The 20,175-nt window shown below is 55.6% G+C and overlaps 1 protein-coding gene across 1 annotated transcript; it reads left to right on the top strand.

The window, feature by feature from the left end:
• Positions 1–2,205: 2,205 nt before the first annotated feature.
• Positions 2,206–17,855, top strand: LOC125687408 (adenylate cyclase type 10-like). Its single transcript, XM_048932536.1, is given in 24 exon segments — positions 2,206–2,260; positions 3,432–3,740; positions 5,330–5,434; positions 6,011–6,049; positions 6,519–6,662; positions 7,534–7,739; positions 7,993–8,086; positions 8,245–8,333; positions 8,840–9,031; positions 9,238–9,359; positions 9,959–10,035; positions 10,295–10,481; positions 11,397–11,449; positions 11,656–11,809; positions 12,476–12,668; positions 12,958–13,044; positions 13,380–13,663; positions 14,075–14,208; positions 14,871–14,993; positions 15,594–15,845; positions 16,080–16,612; positions 16,827–16,934; positions 17,094–17,272; positions 17,672–17,855. Coding segments are annotated over 24 exon segments (3,903 nt in total).
• The last annotated feature ends 2,320 nt before the right edge of the window (positions 17,856–20,175 follow it).

Below are 20,175 nucleotides of genomic sequence, written 5' to 3'. Positions count from 1 at the left end.
GTTTCAGGACCTGAACCCTCAAGTCTTCCATTCTTCAGCGGGGCAATTCTTTCTCACAAGTGTAATGCCATTCAGCTAACAAAACAAGGATGATACTTGCATGCAAAATACTCATGCTTAACTACTTCAAGTTTTTCTTTGAACATAAAACCTTGCTTTATTGCTGTTCCACAGTTGCTTCTTCAGAAAATGGACCAATGTAAAAATGTGAAAAGTGGGACACTTCTGCACCTGTTCAGATTCATTGCTCTCTTCTGCAAATGTTCTCTTGATTTATACTCCAAGTTAGATACAAAAGTAGGAGTGCTGAGTTGGTACAAGGAAGGACAAGTGACCAACAAACCCTACAACTACTTGAACACCTTGTTTTGCAGTGCGAAATGTGATAGCAGCATACAAGCCTGGTTCCTGAAAATATTTTCAGAATATCTCTGTGTTCTGTCTAATTCCAACTGTTGATATTTGTATATGTGTTTATATGTAAAAATACAGTGTTAACATTCTGTGTTCCGTGACAAATTTCTGAAGCAGTCACTTTAAAACAATGTATATCTAAATATCTAAACTTCTGGATTTTTTCTCCTCAATCTATGGCCTTCCAGGTCTGGAAGTACCAGAAATCAATGAGGAGCAATGCAGAATGTATAACAAAGCTGTGATCAGCTGGGAGTCCTCCAAGAAGACAGACTCTGCTGATATGTACGTTCTTCAGTATCGCAAGCTTAGTAGAGAAGAGGAGAGTGTGATGTGGCAGGAGGTTGAAGTTTGCAGCAAGAGCAAAGTCATACCTGATCTTGCTGAAGACAGTAGCTACGCCTTTAGAGTTCGAGGATACAAAGGGTCCATGTGTAGCTCGTGGAGCAAAGAAGTTATTTTGCGTACACCTCCTGCTCCAGGTACTGGCTTTTCTTATGTCCACCTGCACTGGAAACCACCTACAGTTCCCAGACTTCTGTGCCATTATTGGTTGTATGTATATGCATAGAAGCACCGTAATAAACAGGTTAATTATCATACTGCGGTTATTAGCCTGCATGACAACCCTAATAGCTTTTCATAGTGAGAATTTCTAATGCCGATGTATGTTAAGATGCAGTTTGTAAGCACAGAAAGCCAAAAAATGCTTAACTAACAGCAGACTCTTGGAATACTATTTTTCAGTTCTTAGCTTTCTTTTTGATGACAAATGCGGGTACAACAGTGAACGTCTCCTGCTGAACCCAGAAAGAACGTCTGTGGAAAGCGGGGCTGGATTTCCTTTACTGCTAAGAGCTGAACCCCAAATCGCTTGAGGCAGTCCTGCTGCTGGCGGATGTCTCAGGTGGGCTGGGCTTGGTGGAGCACCCACAGACACGAGCCCTGGGGACGCTCCAGGCCTTCGCGAGGCCTGCCCCGAGGCAGGGTGGCCATCTTGCCACTGCACAGGCCTGCTGCCGTGCTGCCCAAAGAGCGGGCGGCTTCTCCTGCGCCGTCAGCCATGGCTGTGACGAGCGCTCAGCCGGGGCTGGGGAAGGGGTGAGCTACAGGTGCAACGCAGACGTCTCCTGATCTGTGAGTGTCCTTCCGGCAGGTTTCACTGCCTTGGCAGAGAAGTGTGTCCAGCAGAATGGACCAGAGAGAGGAGCTGAGGAGCTGGCGCATGTCCTCAACACCTAGGCAACAGATGGAGGAAGGAGTCGTAGCCTATAAGACAGCCAGCCAAAGCCAGCCAACTGTCCTCCAACTGACTCACGTCAAAAAGCACACAGTGAGGAAGAGAACAGCCTTCATCAAAAAGACCACCAGACCACCACCGAGAGCTACGACGCGTGTGCAGACTCTCACACTGGACAACAACTCTCCTGTACCTACTCTATCTTAGTAAAATTGTTGCTTCCTTATGTTCGTGCTTTTTCGCCTTTCTTGAGATCTGGAAAATGTAAGAACATTGAATTTTCACGTGCTTTCTAGAACAAATATGTCTTTCTAAACACAGGTTTTGTCGCCCAGGAAAGCCAAGCTGTGAGTAGGTTTGCCTTTCAAAATAGAAAAGCATCTTCAGAAATTCATTTAAACACATCTCTGGGGTTTTGCCAGTTAGGTAGCATTTGAGCTCGCAATACAGAGAAGCAAGACTGATAAATCGGTAGCCAGGCTTATAGTTGGGGTCTGTCTGTGATCAGTGGAATTGCCCTCTGTGTTAGGAAGTGGACAGATTCCACGCACATGCCGTGCAATCTCATCCAAGATGACTTGCTCCGTAACTTTCCCTGGTACCGAGGTCAGGCTAACGGGCCTATAGTTCCCCAGATCCTCCTTACGGCCCTCCTTTTGATGCACCCAGATTCTCGGAGAAAACTCCCTGGGTCGACACATCCACCACAGAGCAGGGAGAGAGCCCCGGCTGTATGATTTGTGGGTTTGGAAGGAACGAGACAAAATGTTTGGATGGTATAAGAAAGTGTCTCGGTTAATGGTATGTGGAAGCATAATTGAGTGTAGGGGGAAGCGTAATTGAGGGTACGAATAGCGGAACAGTAGAAAAGGCAAAAGGGTGAAAGGAAAAGTGAGTTTATCTGCACTGGCATGAGAGCAACCCCTGCAGAACACTAGGAGAGAGAGAGCGCCAGGGCTGGAAACTGCTGCTGTAAGCAGCCTTGTTCACAAAAGGGGTGAGGGGCATTGGAAGTGAGGATAGCCTTCCAGGAAAGCTAGAGGGCCGTGCCCAGTGGGCAGTGGTGAATGGAGTGAAGTCCAGCTGGCGACCTGTTTCAAGTGGTGTCCCCCGGGGGTCGGTACTGGGGCCCATCTTGTTTAATGTCTTTATTGATGACCTGGATGAAAGGATTGAGTGCGCCCTCAGTAAGTTTGCAGATGACACCAAGCTGGGAGGTGGTGTCGATCTGCCTGAGGGTAGGGAGGCCCTTCAGAGGGATTTAGACAGGCTGGACCGCTGGGCCGAGGTGAATGGGATGAGGTTCAACAAGGCCAACTGTCGCGTCCTGCACGTTGGGCACAACAACCCCATGCAGCGTTACAGGCTTGGGGATGAGTGGCTGGATGAGTGTGAAGAAGAGAGGGACCCGAGGGTGCTGGTTGATGCTCGGCTGAACACGAGCCAGCACTGTGCCCAGGTGGCCAAGAGGGCCAACGCCATCCTGGCCTGCATTAGAAATGGTGTGGCCAGCAGGAGCAGGGATGTCAGAAAGGTAACACTGTACAGGACACTGGAAATAAGACGGTGGATCAGGCGGCAGAACAGGCCTTTTAAGGAGAAGGCTTTAATTCCAGACGGTAAACTTGAAATGTCTGAACCTGAGTCGGAACCTGTAAAATATTCTAGAGAGGATGGGAATCTAATTGATGATTAAGAAGGGAAGAGAGCAAGCTGACAGATGGGTGCGTGGACACACTGATATGTCCCTTAGTATTTTCGGGAAACTGGTTCTAAGGGAGGACAACGAAACATACTGGGGGAACAGACACAACCAGGTACGATCCTAGTACCAGGAATAGAGAACAAGTGGGCCTATTGGGAAAGAGAACCTTCCAGGGCAACAATGGCAACTGCTTCCTCGGAACTGCCAAGAAAAGGGGAGTATCGCTGCACGTTGGTACTGACACCTCTCCAGGGTGGTCGGAGGCATTCCCCTGTAGAACTAGTAAGGCACGTGAGGTGACTGAAGTAGCGTTCCAGGAGGCTATTCCAAGATTTGGGCTCCCGTCAACTGTCTCCTCAGATTGCAAAGGTGATGCAACGAGTAAGTGGGCTGCTGGGAATTCATTGGCAGCTACATACCCTCCCTTATCCTGCAAAGCAGCTGGGATCAATCAAAGTATAAAATCAAAACCTTTTTAAAAACCTTTATTTTGGAAATCTCCTTAGGCACAGAGTCGATGCCAGAGGTCCAGCAGCAGTCATTCTGTTAATGGGAGCTCTCCTTATCTTTCGAGTTGAACAACGATTACAAAAATGATGTTGTTCAGACTAGGATGATGAGTACAGCTGCAGAATGTCTACTTTGTCCGATGCATAAGGCTAAAAGAACTACATAGGAAAGGGTGCAAGGATAATGGCAATTGGCTATTGCCTCAAGCTCCAGAATTTTCTTTTTCCCGCCTGTAATTGCACAGTGTCTGCAGCACTACGCAACCAGAGAAAGCCCTGAATCCTCAAGCGAGGCTTACAGTATTGCTCTATCTATTGCTCTCACCGCAACCCTGAAATGGAGCAAACGATTAAAGACTGCAAGGGGAAACAGTTCTGTCCACAGCTGTGTGTGAGCAGCCACGCTTCTGCTTGGGAGCATGCTGGCTTTGCAGAATATTGCCAAGCACCTGATTCTGTGCAGAATTAAGACAGGCCTCAGCGTGGGCTCCGACTGCACGCTTAGCGGCTGCGCGCACAGGGCACGAGCCCAGCCCCCAGTCGGGATGATGGTTCATCAGAACCACGAAACGCAGCACCGTAAGAGCCACTGCAAAGAGAAGGAATCCACCCAGCCACAACCAGCACAGGCAGCCTGTGCGCGTGCCCTGCCTGCCCTTCCATTGCTCAGCCAGCTGCCGTCGGGAACCGGGCTCCGGCTCCTGCTGGGAGAAGCAGCTGCTCTTTCGGCAGCAGGCCTGGCTTGCCTTGGGCACTGTCGTTGAGTAAGGGAGGCCTGGGAGGCCGTGGCTCGGCGTCAAGGGGGAAGCCTGTGTCACGGCGGCAGCTGCTCCGCGGGCTACAGAGCGCAGCACTGGCAGCCCACCCTGCTGCCAGAGGGCAGCTATTGTGAGGTCGGCGATGACATCGCTGCCCAGTGACTGTGGTGTCACACTGCAGCAGAGGGCCAGCGGCCCTGGGCTCACTTTGCCGCCTGAGCGGTGAGCGTCGCGTCCTCCTCCTTTGCAGCGGGGCAGGGTCGACTTGTTCTGAGGTACCCCAGGTACCACAGGGCGCTGACAATGGCTTCTGCTTGGGAGAGGAAGTGCTACTATTCAGGTCTGGGGAAGAAAGTGGTGTTCCTTCCCAACCTCCTTCTCTGTGAGGAGTTCACGAAGGACACTGGTTACCTGCAATCTCTTGAGGGAGTGCTGCTGCTGGCGGATGTCTCAGGTGGGCTGGGCATGGTGGAGCACCCACAGACACGAGCCCTGGGTACACTCCAGGCCTTTGCGAGGCCTGCCCCGAGGCAGGGTGGCCATCTTGCCACTGCGCAGGCCTGCTGCCGTGCTGCCCAAAGAGCGGGCGGCTTCTCCTGCGCCGTCAGCCATGGTTGTGACGAGCGCTTAGCTGGGGCTGGGGAAGGGGTGAGCTACAGGTGCAACGCAGACGTCTCCTGATCTGTGAGTGTCCTTCCGGCAGGTTTCACTGCCTTGGCAGAGAAGTGTGTCCAGCAGAATGGACCAGAGAGAGGAGCTGAGGAGCTGGCGCATGTCCTCAACGCCTACATGGGGGACATTCTGGAGGGTAAGAGCCGTGCTGCTGGGCTGTCGGGCATCGAGCCCCAAGGCTGGCTCACTGTGGAGAGAGCTGTGCTGGGCCGCCCGCCCCTGCCTCCCTGAAGGGGCAAGGAGCCGGAGCCACGCTGTCTTTGATGTGGCTTGGCACCAGGACAAGAGGTGGTGGGCACAAACTGAAAGGCAGGAGGCTCTGCTGGGCAGGAAGGCCTCCGCGGTGAGGCTGACTGAGCTGCAGCACAGGTTGCCCAGGAAGGCCGGCCGATCTGCCCACCCAGAGGTCCTCACAAGGCCTGGGGATGTGGCCCTGGGCAGGAGGCTCTGGGTGGCTCTGCTTGAGTGGAGCGGTGCGCAGACTCTCTCCAGAGGTGCCCTCCTGCTCTCACCATGCTGTGCACCGTATCTCGAGGCGCTGCCTCCCTGCTGGCTGTGCAGCTTCCAGGGCTGTGGCCGCAGCGGCCCTGGGAGCAGGGCTTTCTGGAGCCATGCACCACCACGGTGGTCCTCTCCGGGCACAGTGGCTCTTCCCGTGGCTCCTGGAAGAAGGCATCCCCGTAACTCTGCTTTTCCTTCTCTTTGTCTGCAGTGGTGCTGGCTTTTGGAGGAGACATCCTGAAGTTTGCAGGTGTGTCCTTAGGAGGAGGCAGTGTCAGCGCTCTGCTGATGCGCAGCGTCTTCCGTGGGAGCCTCCTGGATTCCACCCTGCTTTTTGCGGAGAGCAAAGGGGAACTGCTTTGTCTCCAGCTTTGAGCAGGGCTTCTACAGGAACGCTGAGGCGTGGGAGAAGCGGTGGGGGGGAGGGAGCCCTGTCTTTGAGTGCCGAGGGGCACTGGCAGTGGGAGGTGTCAGCCTCACTGCCGCCCCCCACCACCCACCCTCTTGCTCTGCTGCCCTGGTGGTCGCTGTGGCTGGCCCGGCGGATGGGAGGGGTCGCTGAGGCCAGGCTGCCCGGAGGTCCTTCAGGATGATGGCCTCCCACAGTCCCATCTTCCTCGGCACGCCGGCCAGCTGCTTGCTGCTGTCCCTGCGGCTGGGTGCAAGTCGGGGAGAGTCAGCCCTTGGGAGAGCCTTCACCTTCCCTTCCCTTTCCGCAGGGGATGCTGTGCTGGTGCTTTGGAGAGCAGCACCGCCTCAGATGCCTATGGCCATCAACGTGGCGCTGCAGTGCGCCTGGAAAATCCAGAAGAAGTACGGCACTCATGACACGCACATGGGTCTCAAGCTCCACCTGAAGATAGGTATGGATGGGTCAGCCCCGGTACTCTCTAGAGCCGATGGATAGCCTCCCCTGCCAGCATTTGCAGGGGGCGAGCAGGAGGTAGTGAGGGCAGGGGAGGCAAGGGCTCCTTCCCTGCCTGCCCCACATCAGCTGTAGCACAGGCCCCTTGCTCCCAGTGAGGGTACCAGAGCGCGGCTTGCGCTGTCCCTGGGGGCCCCAACTTCTGACCACACTGGGACGTAGATCCCAGACCCGGTCCCCAGACGGGCCCTTTTGTCCCGCTTGCCCTTTGGATAAGGGATGTGTCATCTCTGGGACGCTTCCTCAAGTTCCAGGAGCTGAACAGCCAAGGGTTGCTGCTTTTCGTGGCCAGCAAAGGGGAGCCGCTTTGCCTAATGGCTTTGAGCCGGGCTTTTGCAGGCTCTCCTCGCACCACAGACAGCATGCCTGGGCAGCAGACTGTGGGCAGGGACTTGACTTGAGACATCCACAGGACCTCTTCTATCCTCCTCTTTCTGGGTCTCCCTGTTTGCTTTTCTTCCTTTCTCTTCCCCTCACTCTCCGGAAGGCTCTTGTCTTGCTAGGCAGACACTTGCAACCCGCCTTCACGTAAACAGAGCAGACGCTGCTCAAAGCTGCTGCTCTGCTGGGCTTGTGCTGTAGGCCGCCCGGCAGTGCCAACGCACTGTCAGTGTTGGCTTTGTTTGCCCCTTTGTAGACGCCCATTTCTGGGAGCTGTGTGGGTATGGCCCCGAAAAGGATGCCCAAGGCCCTTCCCCTCCCTGGTGCCTGTCTCCAGGTTGGGCGTCAGCTGAGCTTCTGTGCAGAGCTGGGGGCTACCGAGTTCCAAAGGCTCCCTGTGTTAACACTGCTGGTCTTTCCCTCCCCAGGGATCTCGGCCGGGATTCTCTCCTTCCTATCCGTCAGAGGTGGGGATCATCAGTACTTCTTCGTCTGCAGCCAGGCCCTGGAGGAAGTTATCGAGGCCCGAAGCCTTTCGGCTGACTATGAAATCATGATGTCACAGACCTGCTGGGAGCTGTGTGGGCAGCAACGAATCAAGGCCCAATCTATTGCTGGCAGAAGGGCCATGAAGGTGGGTGAATGGTGTGGCCTCGAGCCCTTTGGAAGACCTGCACCTGGGCGGGGAGCGGCTGAGAGGCTGAATGTGGCCACAGCCCTAACCATAAGCTTAGGCAGAGAGCCAAGGCTGCTTCCCTTGCGCCACAGCTGAAAGTCCAGGGAGGTGGGCTTGCCCTTGTCTGGGAAGTGAGAGTGGAGGGGCAGGCCGTGTGCCCTGGGGCTTCTGGGGAGGGCAGTGGCATTCCTTTCCTCCTGTGTGTCTTCAGGTTGTGAGAATGATGCACTTAGCTCGCCAAGAATACCAAGATGCTGTAGGCCAGCTGAACATGTACAGAGGGGATTGGCATTTGAAAGGGACGGGTGAGTTCCTTGTCCTGAGACTGGCTGGAAAGCTGGGTCCTGCCTGCTTCAGTCAGGAACAGGAGCAAGCACAGAAGAATCTTTCCCTTGCTGTGTCCAGCTTCCCAAGCCCCTGTGGTCCTGCCCTGCCAGTGACGGCCTGTGTTTCCTTTCCTTAGCCCTCCAAAGGCCGGTTCTTAGGAGCTCTGGTGATCCTGAAGTGGCAGCGAGGCTGGAGATGCACATACCGACAGCAGTTCTCCAGAAGGTATGGCCACTACTGCTGGCGGCTGTGTGTAGGGAGGGCAGGAGACGGTGTGGAGCCCTCGGGAAAACGGGCAGCCAGAGGAAAGTGCAGTCTGAGCCGAGAGCCCGAGGAAAAGAGATGCCAGGGTTGCTGGGGCCAGACGTGCCCCGAAGCTGTCCCTTTGTGCTGCTCCTCTGAGAGACACGGATGGTGGGAGGCAGACTTCCCTGTCTTCTGCATGGCTGTAGTTCTGGAGGTTGCACAGGCCTGGGGGAGGGAGCAAGGGGAACAAGATCCCGCTCAGGTGCCTAGAGGATGGCAAAGAGTCTCCCCTCGTGCCTGCACGTGTCACAGGACAGCGCTGCCAGAGCAGCTTGGTGCCAGGACTCCGTACCTGGGAAGACTTCCCCATCCTCCAGTAGCACCTGGTGTTGCCAGCACGCCCGCTGTCCCTTGGTGTCTGCTCTGGGCCCAGAGAAGCCCCCAGGAGAGCAGGCTGGCAAAGCTGATGCGCTCTTCTCTTGCAGCTTCGTCAGGACATGCCACTGGAGCTGTGCTCTGAGCTACGGCCGGTCACCGTCCTCTTTGTCCAGCTGCAGTTTCCTGACACGATCAGCGTAGTGGAGCTCAGCAGCAGCCTCAGTGATAGCAGCAGTATGATTTCAGAAATCATCAGCCCTCACAAGGGTGAAATCAACAAAACTCTTCTGTTTGAAAAAGTGAGTGCATGATAGCCATCCTATCCCCAGGATGCCTCTGTCTGTTTGGCAGCACGGGAATGGGAAGCAGCTCTGCTGTGCTGCTGGCATCTGTGGCTGTGGGTTGACCTGAAGCTCCGCTGGTCTCCCCGATGCCTCTGGCAGAATGCATCAGCTGCTGGCCATCACTATTGTAAAACAAGACGCACTGCACCTCTTCTTTGCAGGGCTGCACCTTTCTCTGCGTGTTTGGATTTCCTGGAGGAAAATTGGCCTGTGAGAGCACCCACACCTTGGAATGTGCTATGCAGATCTTCCACAAGGCCTCCACGGGGCTGAGAAAACTCCAGTGAGTGCATGGGACGGGGTGTGTGTGCTGCCTGGGATGGCACGAGGGGACTGATGAGCAAGAGACGTGCCCCCCTGGCTCGTCCTGCTTCGCCCCTGGTGGGAAGGAGGCAGCGTCTCAGAGGTGGCAGGTTAGCCCACAGCAGCCAGGCACAGTCCCCCCAAGCGCTGCCTGCCAGTCACCGTGCCGGAGCGAGCCCTCACCAGGGCACACAGCTCCTCAGTGCCAGAGGCAGGCTCCTCTGGGCAACGGGGCCAGCAACAAGGCCTGGGCCCGGTCCCTCGACCTCCAGTCACTGCCATTGTAGGTAGTGTGCAGGCCGTACCTGCTAGCCTTCCCACTAAGGAGAAGAGCCTGTGGCCTGGCACAGGTTGCAGCCATCAGGCCTTGGGAAAGGGCCCAGTGGTCTTGCGTGTGCCCTACCTACGTCCCCTGCCACCGGGGCGTGTTGCTCCGCAAGCTCTCCACGTCCCCAAGACCCATGTGGTGCGTTTGTGGTCCCAGTGCCGAGGAGGGGAGAGGTGGGCAGGGATGGAATAGGGCGAGCAGGACGGCAGCAGGGCTGCTGCTGAATGCACGTTACTCTCTCTGTGTGCCAGGCAAGTTTCCGTCGGGGTCAGCAGCGGGACGGCGTTCTGCAGCCTCACTGGCCATCCCGAGAGGTGTGAACACACAGGTAGGGCTCCTTTGTCTTAGGAATGTGAGGCTGGCATGGGTCTGCTTCAGCCCGTCAGACTGGACAAGGCAGATGGGCTGAGGCAAGGACACGGTGCAGCCCGCTGGGGCCTTGGGGCGGGAGGATGGGCTCAGAGACATGTGGTTCCCTTTGGGTCTGCTTGCCCTGCATTTGGGTAGTCCGGTGCCCGGGAGGGGAGGTTGCCCTTGGCCTTGAAGGTTTCTCAACTGCGCTGACGTATGCTCTTTCTGTGTGGCAGCCCTTGGCTTTAAGGTGAATTTGGCCGCCCGCATGATGATAGCCTACCCAGGGATGGTGTCCTGTGATGCAGAGACCCACGCGGCCTCTCGCCTGCCCAGCTACTGCTTCAAAGAGTTGCCACAGAGAGACATGAAAGGTGTTACCAATCCCGTCACCATCTATCAATACATGGGGATCACCGAGCAGTAAGTGTTCTCTGAGCTGTGCAAGTGAGGGGAGAGGGGCCTCAAGGGTACAGCCTTGGCTGGCAGAGAGGAGTTCTGCAGTGAGACCAGGCTGGTCTCCCACAGACCTCCCTTGCCTGTGGCTGAGAAGATCGGAAGCCCTGGTGTGGGTCTGCTTTCTGCCTCTCTGCCCTTGTGCCTCTTGCTGCTAAGAGAGTGCAAGTGATAGCACTGGGTTGGGGAAGACTGGCTTGGCTTTGGAGACACAGGCTAGCCTTGTGGGCTTTGTCAGAGCAGCTTTCCTCTGAGCTTGCTGTGTTGTGCTTTTTTCCACCATGTGTATGACTAAGCCAGCAGGTCATTCTGCTGCATGGGGTGGGTTTTTTTCCCCAGCTGCTTCCCAGCAGGAAGCTGTGGGTCAGTCGTATTCCACTGGGGAAAGATGGGCTGCTGACATGCTCTGCCTCCTCCTGTCTTCCTCCTTCCTGTCTTTGACCTCCTTGTTGGAAGGCCTTTTGAACGTGAATGCTACCGTCTCTTGGAAAGCACTGCAAGACTTGAGGCAAAGGTGCCAGCAGCTTGGGCATCCCAAGCCACTGAGAGACACAGGTCCTCGTTTCCAAGAGGCTTGTTTTGCTTGTCCAGGCTGGCAGAGCAGTCAGCTAGCCAGCAGTGCAGCCTGGCTTCTTTCCTCATCTTGGATTTTTTTGGTTGTTGCATCCAACAAGGGACTTCTGTTAGTTTCAGCTGTCCTGCCGTGGCTGCTGGACTTCTTTATGCTTGAAGCTGTCCTAGTGTGCCACCTTGAGCTTTGGCCAGGGGAATGGGCTCTGGGTAACATGCTGCTCGAGAGAGGCTTCTCCCACCCCTCCACAGCAGGCTCTGGGTGCAATAGCTTCTGACCAACTAAGTGACTTTTTTTTCTCCCCCTTCTAGCCAAAATGACATGGGCCTTGCCAGGGAGAGGTCGCACTATGGTCCCTTGCTGGGTAGGTGGAGAACTCATCTGAAGCCCAATTGCTTCCCTTTGCCCAGTGCCAGGGGCTGTGCTGTGTGCTGCCCTGGCATGCAGCTGAGCCCCATGCAGCCGCTTGCTCGCTCCCTCCCTCTCTGCTGCGGGATAGGGGAGAGAACTGGAGGGGCTCCCCGCTTTTCGGCATGCTGCAGCAGCTCATTTTCTTGTGGATCTGCGCAGGTCGCGAGGCGGAGATCGAAACCTTTGATTGCTGCTTGGAGGCCTATGAGCTTTTGGAAGAAGCACAGATCCTGGCATTTGTGGGCATTCCAGGCTCTGGAAAGAGCCACTTACTTGCCGAGCTGGCCGTTTTAGACCGGGCTACTAAGTACAAGTAAGCACTTTGGAGCTGTCACTTTGGCACCCCTCCCCTGCCTGTCCCTGCTGTTTATGAAACACTGCAGTCCGGGTGCCACTGTACCCAGCCCTTGTGCTGCAGCCTCCTAAAAAAGCCTACTGCAGACCCTCCCGAGCAGCACCCGCCTTCTCGGAGAGTTCCAGCTGGCTTTGTGAGCCACTGCTTTTCTCCTTTGTCCCTGGGCCAAGCACAAAGGGATGGAAAGAGGTCCAGCTCTGGAGCTGAGGGCAAGCAAGGTGGCCCGTCTCAGAAGCACTGCTTGCCCTCTGCCTGTTTTCCAGAAGGAGCACTGGGGCAGAAAAGCCTTGCTGCGGGCTGGGCGGCAGACGCAGACCTGCCACCTGCTGAGGCCTTCCTTCTTAGCCCAATGAGGGCCGCTGCAGGGCGTGCGTAGTGTGACCCGGGCTGACCTAGAGGCCGTGGTCACCCCCCCAGTGATCGGCCTGCAGCCGCCCCTCAGGACTCTTTCTCATCCTATAAGTGGAAAGCTTGGTCTTCTCCAGGAAGCACTTGGAGATGGGAGTCCTGCTTTCCTCTGCAGAAAGAACCAGGCGCCTCACCCATCGAGCACTGCTGTCTGGGTGGGCTTGAGCTACCAGGAGGCAATTCTGGATCTCAGTGCCTTCCGCTCTTGCACCGCAGGATCAACACTATGGAATTGACAGAGGACAACATGAAGCAGCCCTTCTCTGCCATCCGTCTACTGGTGGCCAGGGCGCTGGGTCTCCAGGGTGATGAAACCTCCAGTGACAGGCAGCGCACTCTGCAGACCGTGCTCCAAGACACAGTGGAAGAGAGCAGCTATTGCCTGCTAAACGATGTTTTCTTAGTTGAGGTGAGAGTGAGAGGCTGTCTTGCTTGGATGCTCCGCTGGGAGTGGCTCAGCTCAGGGCTGGGACTTGTGAAGGCCGTACCCCACCTGTCTGATTCCTGTGCCCCTGTGCATGGGGTGCTCCTGTGCTGTGCACGTGCCCCGTGTCTTGTTCAGCACCCTGGAAAAGGCACTGAAAAGGGGCTGGTGCTGGCCACATGAAAAAGCAGAGGCATTTTGCTCTGCAGTCTTGCTCTGGGAGATAGGTGTGCCCAGATCTGCAGCAATGTTCTTCTCTGTCTTTCCTGGACAGTTTCCCATCACGGACGAGGTTTCCAAGATGTGTTCCGCTGAAAGGGCCAGCGCGTTCCACCTGACTTGTACACAAGTGCTACAGAAGGTGAGCACGTCTCCTTCCTTCTGCCTCACAGCAGGCAAACAACTGTGCCAGCTGTTGGCTCCGCGCTGTGGCTGCCAGAGAGGGCGGCAGGACGATGCACCTGGGTCATGGCCCTCCAGGAACTTTGCCCAAGTTCTCTCCTTCTGCCGGGCAACGGATGTTAGAGGAGACTTTGCAGTCTCGCAGAAACAAAGTTGGTAAACTCCTGGAGAAGGAGGTGGCTGGGGAGAGACTGCTTAATATCCCCTTGTCTCGAGAGCGAGAAAGGTTGTGTGTCCTCCCTGGAAGGCACTCAAGAATCCACCAGATTCCACTCAGAACCACCTTTTTTTCAGGTGCTTGGGGGGAAATACGGCATATTTTTCATCGACAACGCCCACTTCCTCGACACTAGGTCCTGGTCTATCATGTGGCCCCTGCTTCAAAGTGTCACGGTCTTTATGGTCATGAGCTTAGTTCCGGGCCATGACAGAACAGAGAGCATTTTCAAAGCTGCCGCAGACTGCAAGACATCTGAGACGATCACTTGTGTTCGTCTGGAAGGGCTGAAAGCTTCAGCTGTAGTGCAGAAAGCCTGCCAGGACCTTGGAGTGAGCAGCATCCCCAGGGAGCTAGCAAGGTAAGCCCAAGCCTGGGGAGCTCTTCTGGAGGGGTTGCACTTACGCTGACCACGGCTGGGAAGCGCCCTGCCAAAAGGGGGTTGATGGGTATGGGTCTCTCCTCAAGCCTGGCCATAGCAGGTGGGAGCTAAGAATGGGCAACTGCCACGAGGCAGCAGAGTCTGGATGGTGTCAGCCCTTTGCTGTTGCCGTGGCTTGCTGTTCTGTGCTTTGGGCATCGTCCATCAGCCTTTCCTGATGGATTCCCGGGAATGCTGTAGTCTGGGGGGCCCCAGACACCCAAGCCCCTTCCAGAAGCCAGGTTTAGCCATGTTGAAGAGGCTGGTCAGCCTGCGAGGTCTGAACGACTCACCGCCCATCCGAACTGTGCTGCACCTTACTTCCTTGCTGTGGGTTGTGCTCCTGCCCAGGTTCCTGATCCAGAGAAGCTCTGGCATCCCATATTACTGTGAGGAACTGCTGCGCTACCTGCGACGCAACAACATGCTCTTGTTGCACACTGGGAGGCCGGACGAAGGACAGGACAACTGGCAGAGCCTGATTGGTAAGCACCCTTGTTGCCGATCAGCTGTTTGCTGCGGCGCATCCTCTCCCACACAGCCGTGCCCTGTGTCTCCCCAGTGACTCTGGGCGGAGGCTGACCCTGCAGCAGGGCAGAACTTGCCACGGCAGAGGTGTGGGCTGCTGCGCACCGTGCTGCTCCCTTGGCAAAACACCAGCTCAGCTCCTGTGAGAGCAAAGCCCACCTGGGGGAGCGGGAAACTGCTCCAAAACCTCAAGTCCTCACAAGGGCCTTGGGAACTGAAGAGCACGGTGGGAATGCCACTGCAAGAGCAATGCCAAGCAGAGCATCATTGCTTAGGGGCAGCCTGCACGGGCTTTGCCTTCTGGAGCATCAGTGGCAACTTCCCTGGCTCTGGAGGTAGTGCTGTTGAAGGCAGCATCACCACCACATTGTGTCGTGCAACGTTCATTCTCCGTCTGAGGAGCCCAGAAGTTTTGACTGAACGGCATTTGGTCTGAAGCTGGTGTGAAGACAGAAGAGAGCTGGGTGGGCAATGCAAATGAAAGCTTGCATTGGGAATCGACCGGCTTGCCTTGTTTGCTGGCCCTGCTCAGTGCACGCCAGGCAGTGTGCCTGACTATGAACAGGTACGACTTGTCGGATCTTACTCATGCTCCCCCTGTTCTTCCCATCTTCTGCAGCCAAGGCGTCACCTGCTGTCACCGCTGCCTCGAGCTTGGGTACCAGGAATGACAGCGAAAGGATCTGTACCATCAGACCAGACGTGAGCCTGGAGAACCCCATGCTGCCGGTGGCCTTGAAAGGTGAGGAGCTGAGCGGTTTGTGGCTGTGCCCCAGCTTCCTTTCCTGGGGTGCAGATAAGAGAGGCTGGGCACCTGTGTGCTGCAGAGCTGCTCTCTCAGCCTCGGGGCTCTGCCAGGAAGGTGACTCCAGCCCAAGCAGGAAGAGTCCTGCGCTTTTGCGGGCTGTGGTTTTCCTCTGTGGGCAGTAGACCAGCTCTGAGCCGACTGTGCGCTGCACACCATGGGTGGGGGAACTCCGAGTCCAGCTCTGGGCTGGTGAGAATGTTGTGTGCTCTCTGTGTGCACTGCTGGGCATGAACCCAGTGCAGATCTAGTAGGTCGCACAGTGGGACACACGTACCTGCTGGTTGTGCCTTCCCCATCGTTGGTCGGGAACATTTGTCTGAGTGTCTCTGCTTTCCCTGGCTCCTGTGGCCTGTGAGTGTGAGAGGAGCAGAGCCATCTTGAAGATACTGATCCTGGGCTCTGGTTGCCCAGCGGGTTCCATCCTGGGGAGAGGAGGCCAAAGCCTTCCCCGTTTCCTCTGGAGAAACCGTCCAGCTTCTCCAACCTCAGGCTCAGGGACAGGCAAGACAAAGACGTGTTGCTTCTTCTTGGCAGAGATTGCGCTGGCTGAGCTGGATCGGATCAATCTGGAGAAGCAGATGGTTCTGAAGTTTGCAGCCATCATAGGGCCGGTGTTTACCACCCAGCAGCTGGTTCACATTATTCCCAGTAGCAAAAGGCACAGGATTAATTCACTGCTGGACAAGCTGGTGGAGGACAACATCCTGAAGCAACTGGACATCGAGGAGCCAGAAGGCAAGTGAGGTGCTACAAAGAGGCTGCCCACCTCTGGGCCGGCAAGAAGCGGTGGTGCAGCGTGGATCCAGGAGCAGTGTGGCTCCACAGGGCCCTGCTCACCTGGCTTTGTGCAGAGGGAAATTCTTAGTGGCTGCTGGAAGAGCCTCTGCCACCGTGCTTGCAGGCAGAGCGTAGGCTGGGCTTAGACAGCAGCACGCAGCAAAGTGTGGCCTTTGCCCCAGCTGGGGCGGCCTGGAGGTCTGGCCCCAGCTTTGTCTGAGGCCAGGACTCATTGCCTTGCAGGGATGAAGAGGCCCTCTGTGAGCAGGGAGACCATGCAGCAGGAGTCTAAAATCCTGGCCTTTTGCACCCCTCTGCTGTGGGAGGCAACTTACAAGCTGTGGCCCACGAGGCAGAAGATCAACATTCACTGTCAGTGTGCTGCCTTCCTGGAGAGGCATGCACACAAATGCCAGAGGTGCCACGAAGGGGACTTTGTGGCCTTCCACCGCTTTGGCATCTCCAGACCCCAGGAGCAGGGGAGCTGCCAGGGCTCTGCTGAGAAGGACAACTGGAGCAGCTGGGAGGCCTTGGTAATTGCTGGAGAACACCTGCGGAGGGCTAGGACCCTCCCTGCAGAGGGGATTCTGGCAGAAGGCGAGCACACAACGCTGCGGGCCAAGGACAGTGGCCGGTGCTGCCAGTGTGAAGCCATCGCCGAAGCGGTGCTTGTGCCCCTGGCTCGCCACTACACAGCCATGGGCAATGCTTCCCAAGCCTTCTACTACCTGCTGGAGTCTGCGGCTGCCTACCTGCACGTCTCCAACAGCTCCATGGTGAGTTACCCTGCTTGCCAGCACGAGCTGCATTAGCACAGAAGAGGACTGACTCCTTCGGTGCCCGTGCTCTGAGCCCACAGGACTGTGTTAGGGCAGGCATGACCAGGAGGAACACGGGCCCTGCTAAGGCAGATGCTGCAGGAGGCAACAGGGAAGGATGGGGCTGGCCAGGGGCCAATGCTCACCTGCTGTTTGTGTTGCTTGTTCAAAGGCCTTCATGAAGCTGAATGAAGCGGAGGTCCTGAGGAGCTCCCTAGAGGAAAAAAGGAGTGCCGTAGACCGCTTTGAGGAGGCCATCTTCTTCAGCCTCAAAGGAGAGGTAAAGAGGCAGTGGAAGGGTGTCCAGAGGCATGCAGCCAGATGCTTTCCCTGCTGGCAGGGAATATTCCTGCCACAGCCAGTCCCTGGTCCATTTCTGCAGACTCGGCAGGACTTGGGCAAGTCCTCTACATCTGCATGCCTCCCTCTTCCTGTGCAGGTCTGCAGGAACATGGGATGTGTGAAGCTGGCCAGGAAAATGAGCAGGCAGGCACTAAGCCTGCTGGAAAAGCATTTCCCCCGGAGCCGTGCTGGGGCCTTTGTCAAGTCTCTGTGGGAAAGGTTGCAGCAGATTTCTCAGGCCACACGCAGAGCGTCCTTCCTTCCACAGCAGGCTCGGTAAGCAGCAGAAGGGACAAGCAGCAGAGAGGAAGAGCCGTTTTGTACCTGATCCATGACACAGGCCTGCCCATTCCGAAGCCTTAGCAGGACTGAGGCATTCAGGCCTGATGCGAGGATGGTAGAGCCAGGAATGGCGCAGCCTCCCTGTGTGCAGCATGGGAGAAGAATGCACACCTTTGGGTAAAAAGCAGCTTGTGCTGAGGGATGCACCTGTGGTGCCGCAGTGCCAGCAGCACTTCTTCCTTTGCCCCCTTCATCCCGGCTGCCCTCCTGGCATCAGCTCCCTTCCTCCAGCAGTGTAGCCATCTAGCCCCGCCGCTCTGCTTTCCCTTGCCCTGTCTGACTCAGTGCTCCACAGCCATGCCTCTGGGCCCAACGGTTTCTCTTGTGTGGCAGGAGGAAGAAACAAGCCTGGCTGCTTCACCGGAGCAGATGCCTCTCCTTGCTCCAGGACCTCTACAGCCAGGAGGGCACATCTGCTGGACAGAGATTCTCCCGCCTGGCAGCACTCATGAAGGCTAACACGGACAGGAAGATGGACTCCTACCAGGCAGCAGACTCCAACGCTGGACTACTTTGAATCACAGAATCACAGAATTGTAGGGGTTGGAAGGGACCTCCAGGGATCATCGTGTCCAACCCCCCTGCCAAAGCAGGTTCCCTACCGCAGGTCGCACAGGTAGGCCTCCAGGCAGGTCTTTAACATCTCCAGAGCAGGAGACTCCCCCACCTCCCTGGGCAGCCTGTTCCAGTGCTCCGTCACCTCACTGTAAAGAAGTTCTTGCGCACGTTTGTGCAGAACTTCCTATGCTGCAGTTCCCGGCCGTTTCCCCTTGTCCTGTCGCCATTCACATTCACATTCACAAAGAGTCCGGCCTCGCCATTCTGCCCCCCACAACTTAGATATTTATAGACCTGGATCAGGTCCCCTCTCAGTCTTCTTTTCTCAAGGCTGAACAGACCCAGTTCACTCAGCCTTTCTTCATAGGAGAGATGCTCCAGGCCCTTCACCATCTTCGTGGCCCTCCGCTGAATTAAGGAAAACAAGTGAGGTTAAAAGCTATGTGCCTTCATGGGTGCTGGATCGGCAGCTACAGATCTGACCTTGCTAATCCAGCTTTTGGCTGCCAATAACTGATGCTTTACTACAGACTTGGACAGTTAGTGCAGACAGCGGGTCTCCTGTTTCTCCAGGTAACGTCGTTAGCTACCCTATGTGTGCAGTGCAGTGTGTGACAGCTGGCTAGGACAATAAACCACAAATTAACAAGGAGGCAACAGATGGAGGAAGGAGTCGTAGCCTATAAGACAGCCAGCCAAAGCCCGCCAACTGTCCTCCAACTGACTCACGTCAAAAAGCACGCAGTCAGGAAGAGAACAGCCTTCATCAAAAAGACCACCAGACCACCACCGAGAGCTACGACATGTGTGCAGACTCTCACACTGGACAACAACTCTCCTTTACCTACTCTATCTTAGTAAAATTGTTGCTTCCTTATGTTCGTGCTTTTTCGCCTTTCTTGAGATCTGGAAAATGTAAGAACATTGAATTTTCACGTGCTTTCTAGAAAAAATATGTCTTTCTAAACACAGGTTTAGTCGCTCAGGAAAGCCAAGCCATGAGTAGGTTTGCCTTTCAAAATAGAAAAGCATCTTCTGAAATTCATTTAAACACATCTCTGGGGTTTTGCCAGTTAGGTAGCATTTGAGCTCGCAATACAGAGAAGCAAGACTGATAAATCGGTAGCCAGGCTTATACTTGGGGTCTGTCTTTGATCAGTGGAATTGCCCTCTGTGTTAGGAAGTGGACAGATTCCACGCACATGCCGTGCAATCTCATCCAAGATGACTTGCTCCGTAACTTTCCCTGGTACCGAGGTACCGAGGTATCTGGTCCCCGCATCCTCCTTACGGCCCTCCTTTTGATGCACCCAGATTCTCGGAGAGAACTCCCTGGGTCGACACATCCACCACAGAGCAGGGAGAGAGCCCCGGCTGTATGATTTGTGGGTTTGGAAGGAACGAGACAAAATGTTTGGATGGTATAAGAAGGTGTCTCGGTTAATGGTATGTGGAAGCATAATTGAGTGTAGGTGGAAGCGTAATTGAGGGTACGAATAGCGGAACAGTTGAAAAGGCAAAAGGGTGAAAGGAAAAGTGAGTTTATCTGCACTGGCATGAGAGCAACCCCTGCAGAACGCTAGGAGAGAGAGAGCGCCAGGGCTGGAAACTGCTGCTGTAAGCAGCCTTGTTCACAAAAGGGGTGAGGGGCATTGGAAGTGAGGATAGCCTTCCAGGAAAGCTAGAGGGCCGTGCCCAGTGGGCAGTGGTGAATGGAGTGAAGTCCAGCTGGCGACCTGTTTCAAGTGGTGTCCCCCGGGGGTCGGTACTGGGGCCCATCTTGTTTAATGTCTTTATTGATGACCTGGATGAAAGGATTGAGTGCGCCCCCAGTAAGTTTGCAGATGACACCAAGCTGGGAGGTGGTGTCGATCTGCCTGAGGGTAGGGAGGCCCTCCAGAGGGATTTAGACAGGCTGGACCGCTGGGCCGAGGTGAATGGGATGAGGTTCAACAAGGCCAAGTGTCGCGTCCTGCACGTTGGGCACAACAACCCCATGCAGCGTTCTAGGCTTGGGGATGAGTGGCTGGATGAGTGTGAAGAAGAGAGGGACCCGAGGGTGCTGGTTGATGCTCGGCTGAACACGAGCCAGCACTGTGCCCAGGTGGCCAAGAGGGCCAACGCCATCCTGGCCTGCATTAGAAATGGTGTGGCCAGCAGGAGCAGGGATGTCAGAAAGGTAACACTGTACAGGACACTGGAAATAAGACGGTGGATCAGGCGGCAGAACAGGCCTTTTAAGGAGAAGGCTTTAATTCCAGACGGTAAACTTGAAATGT

Source organism: Lagopus muta, chromosome Z, assembly GCF_023343835.1.
Source record: "Lagopus muta isolate bLagMut1 chromosome Z, bLagMut1 primary, whole genome shotgun sequence".
NCBI classification, from domain to species: domain Eukaryota; kingdom Metazoa; phylum Chordata; class Aves; order Galliformes; family Phasianidae; genus Lagopus; species Lagopus muta.
The sequence above is the reverse complement of the archived record's forward strand: the minus strand, read 5'-3'. Positions and strand labels throughout refer to the sequence as shown.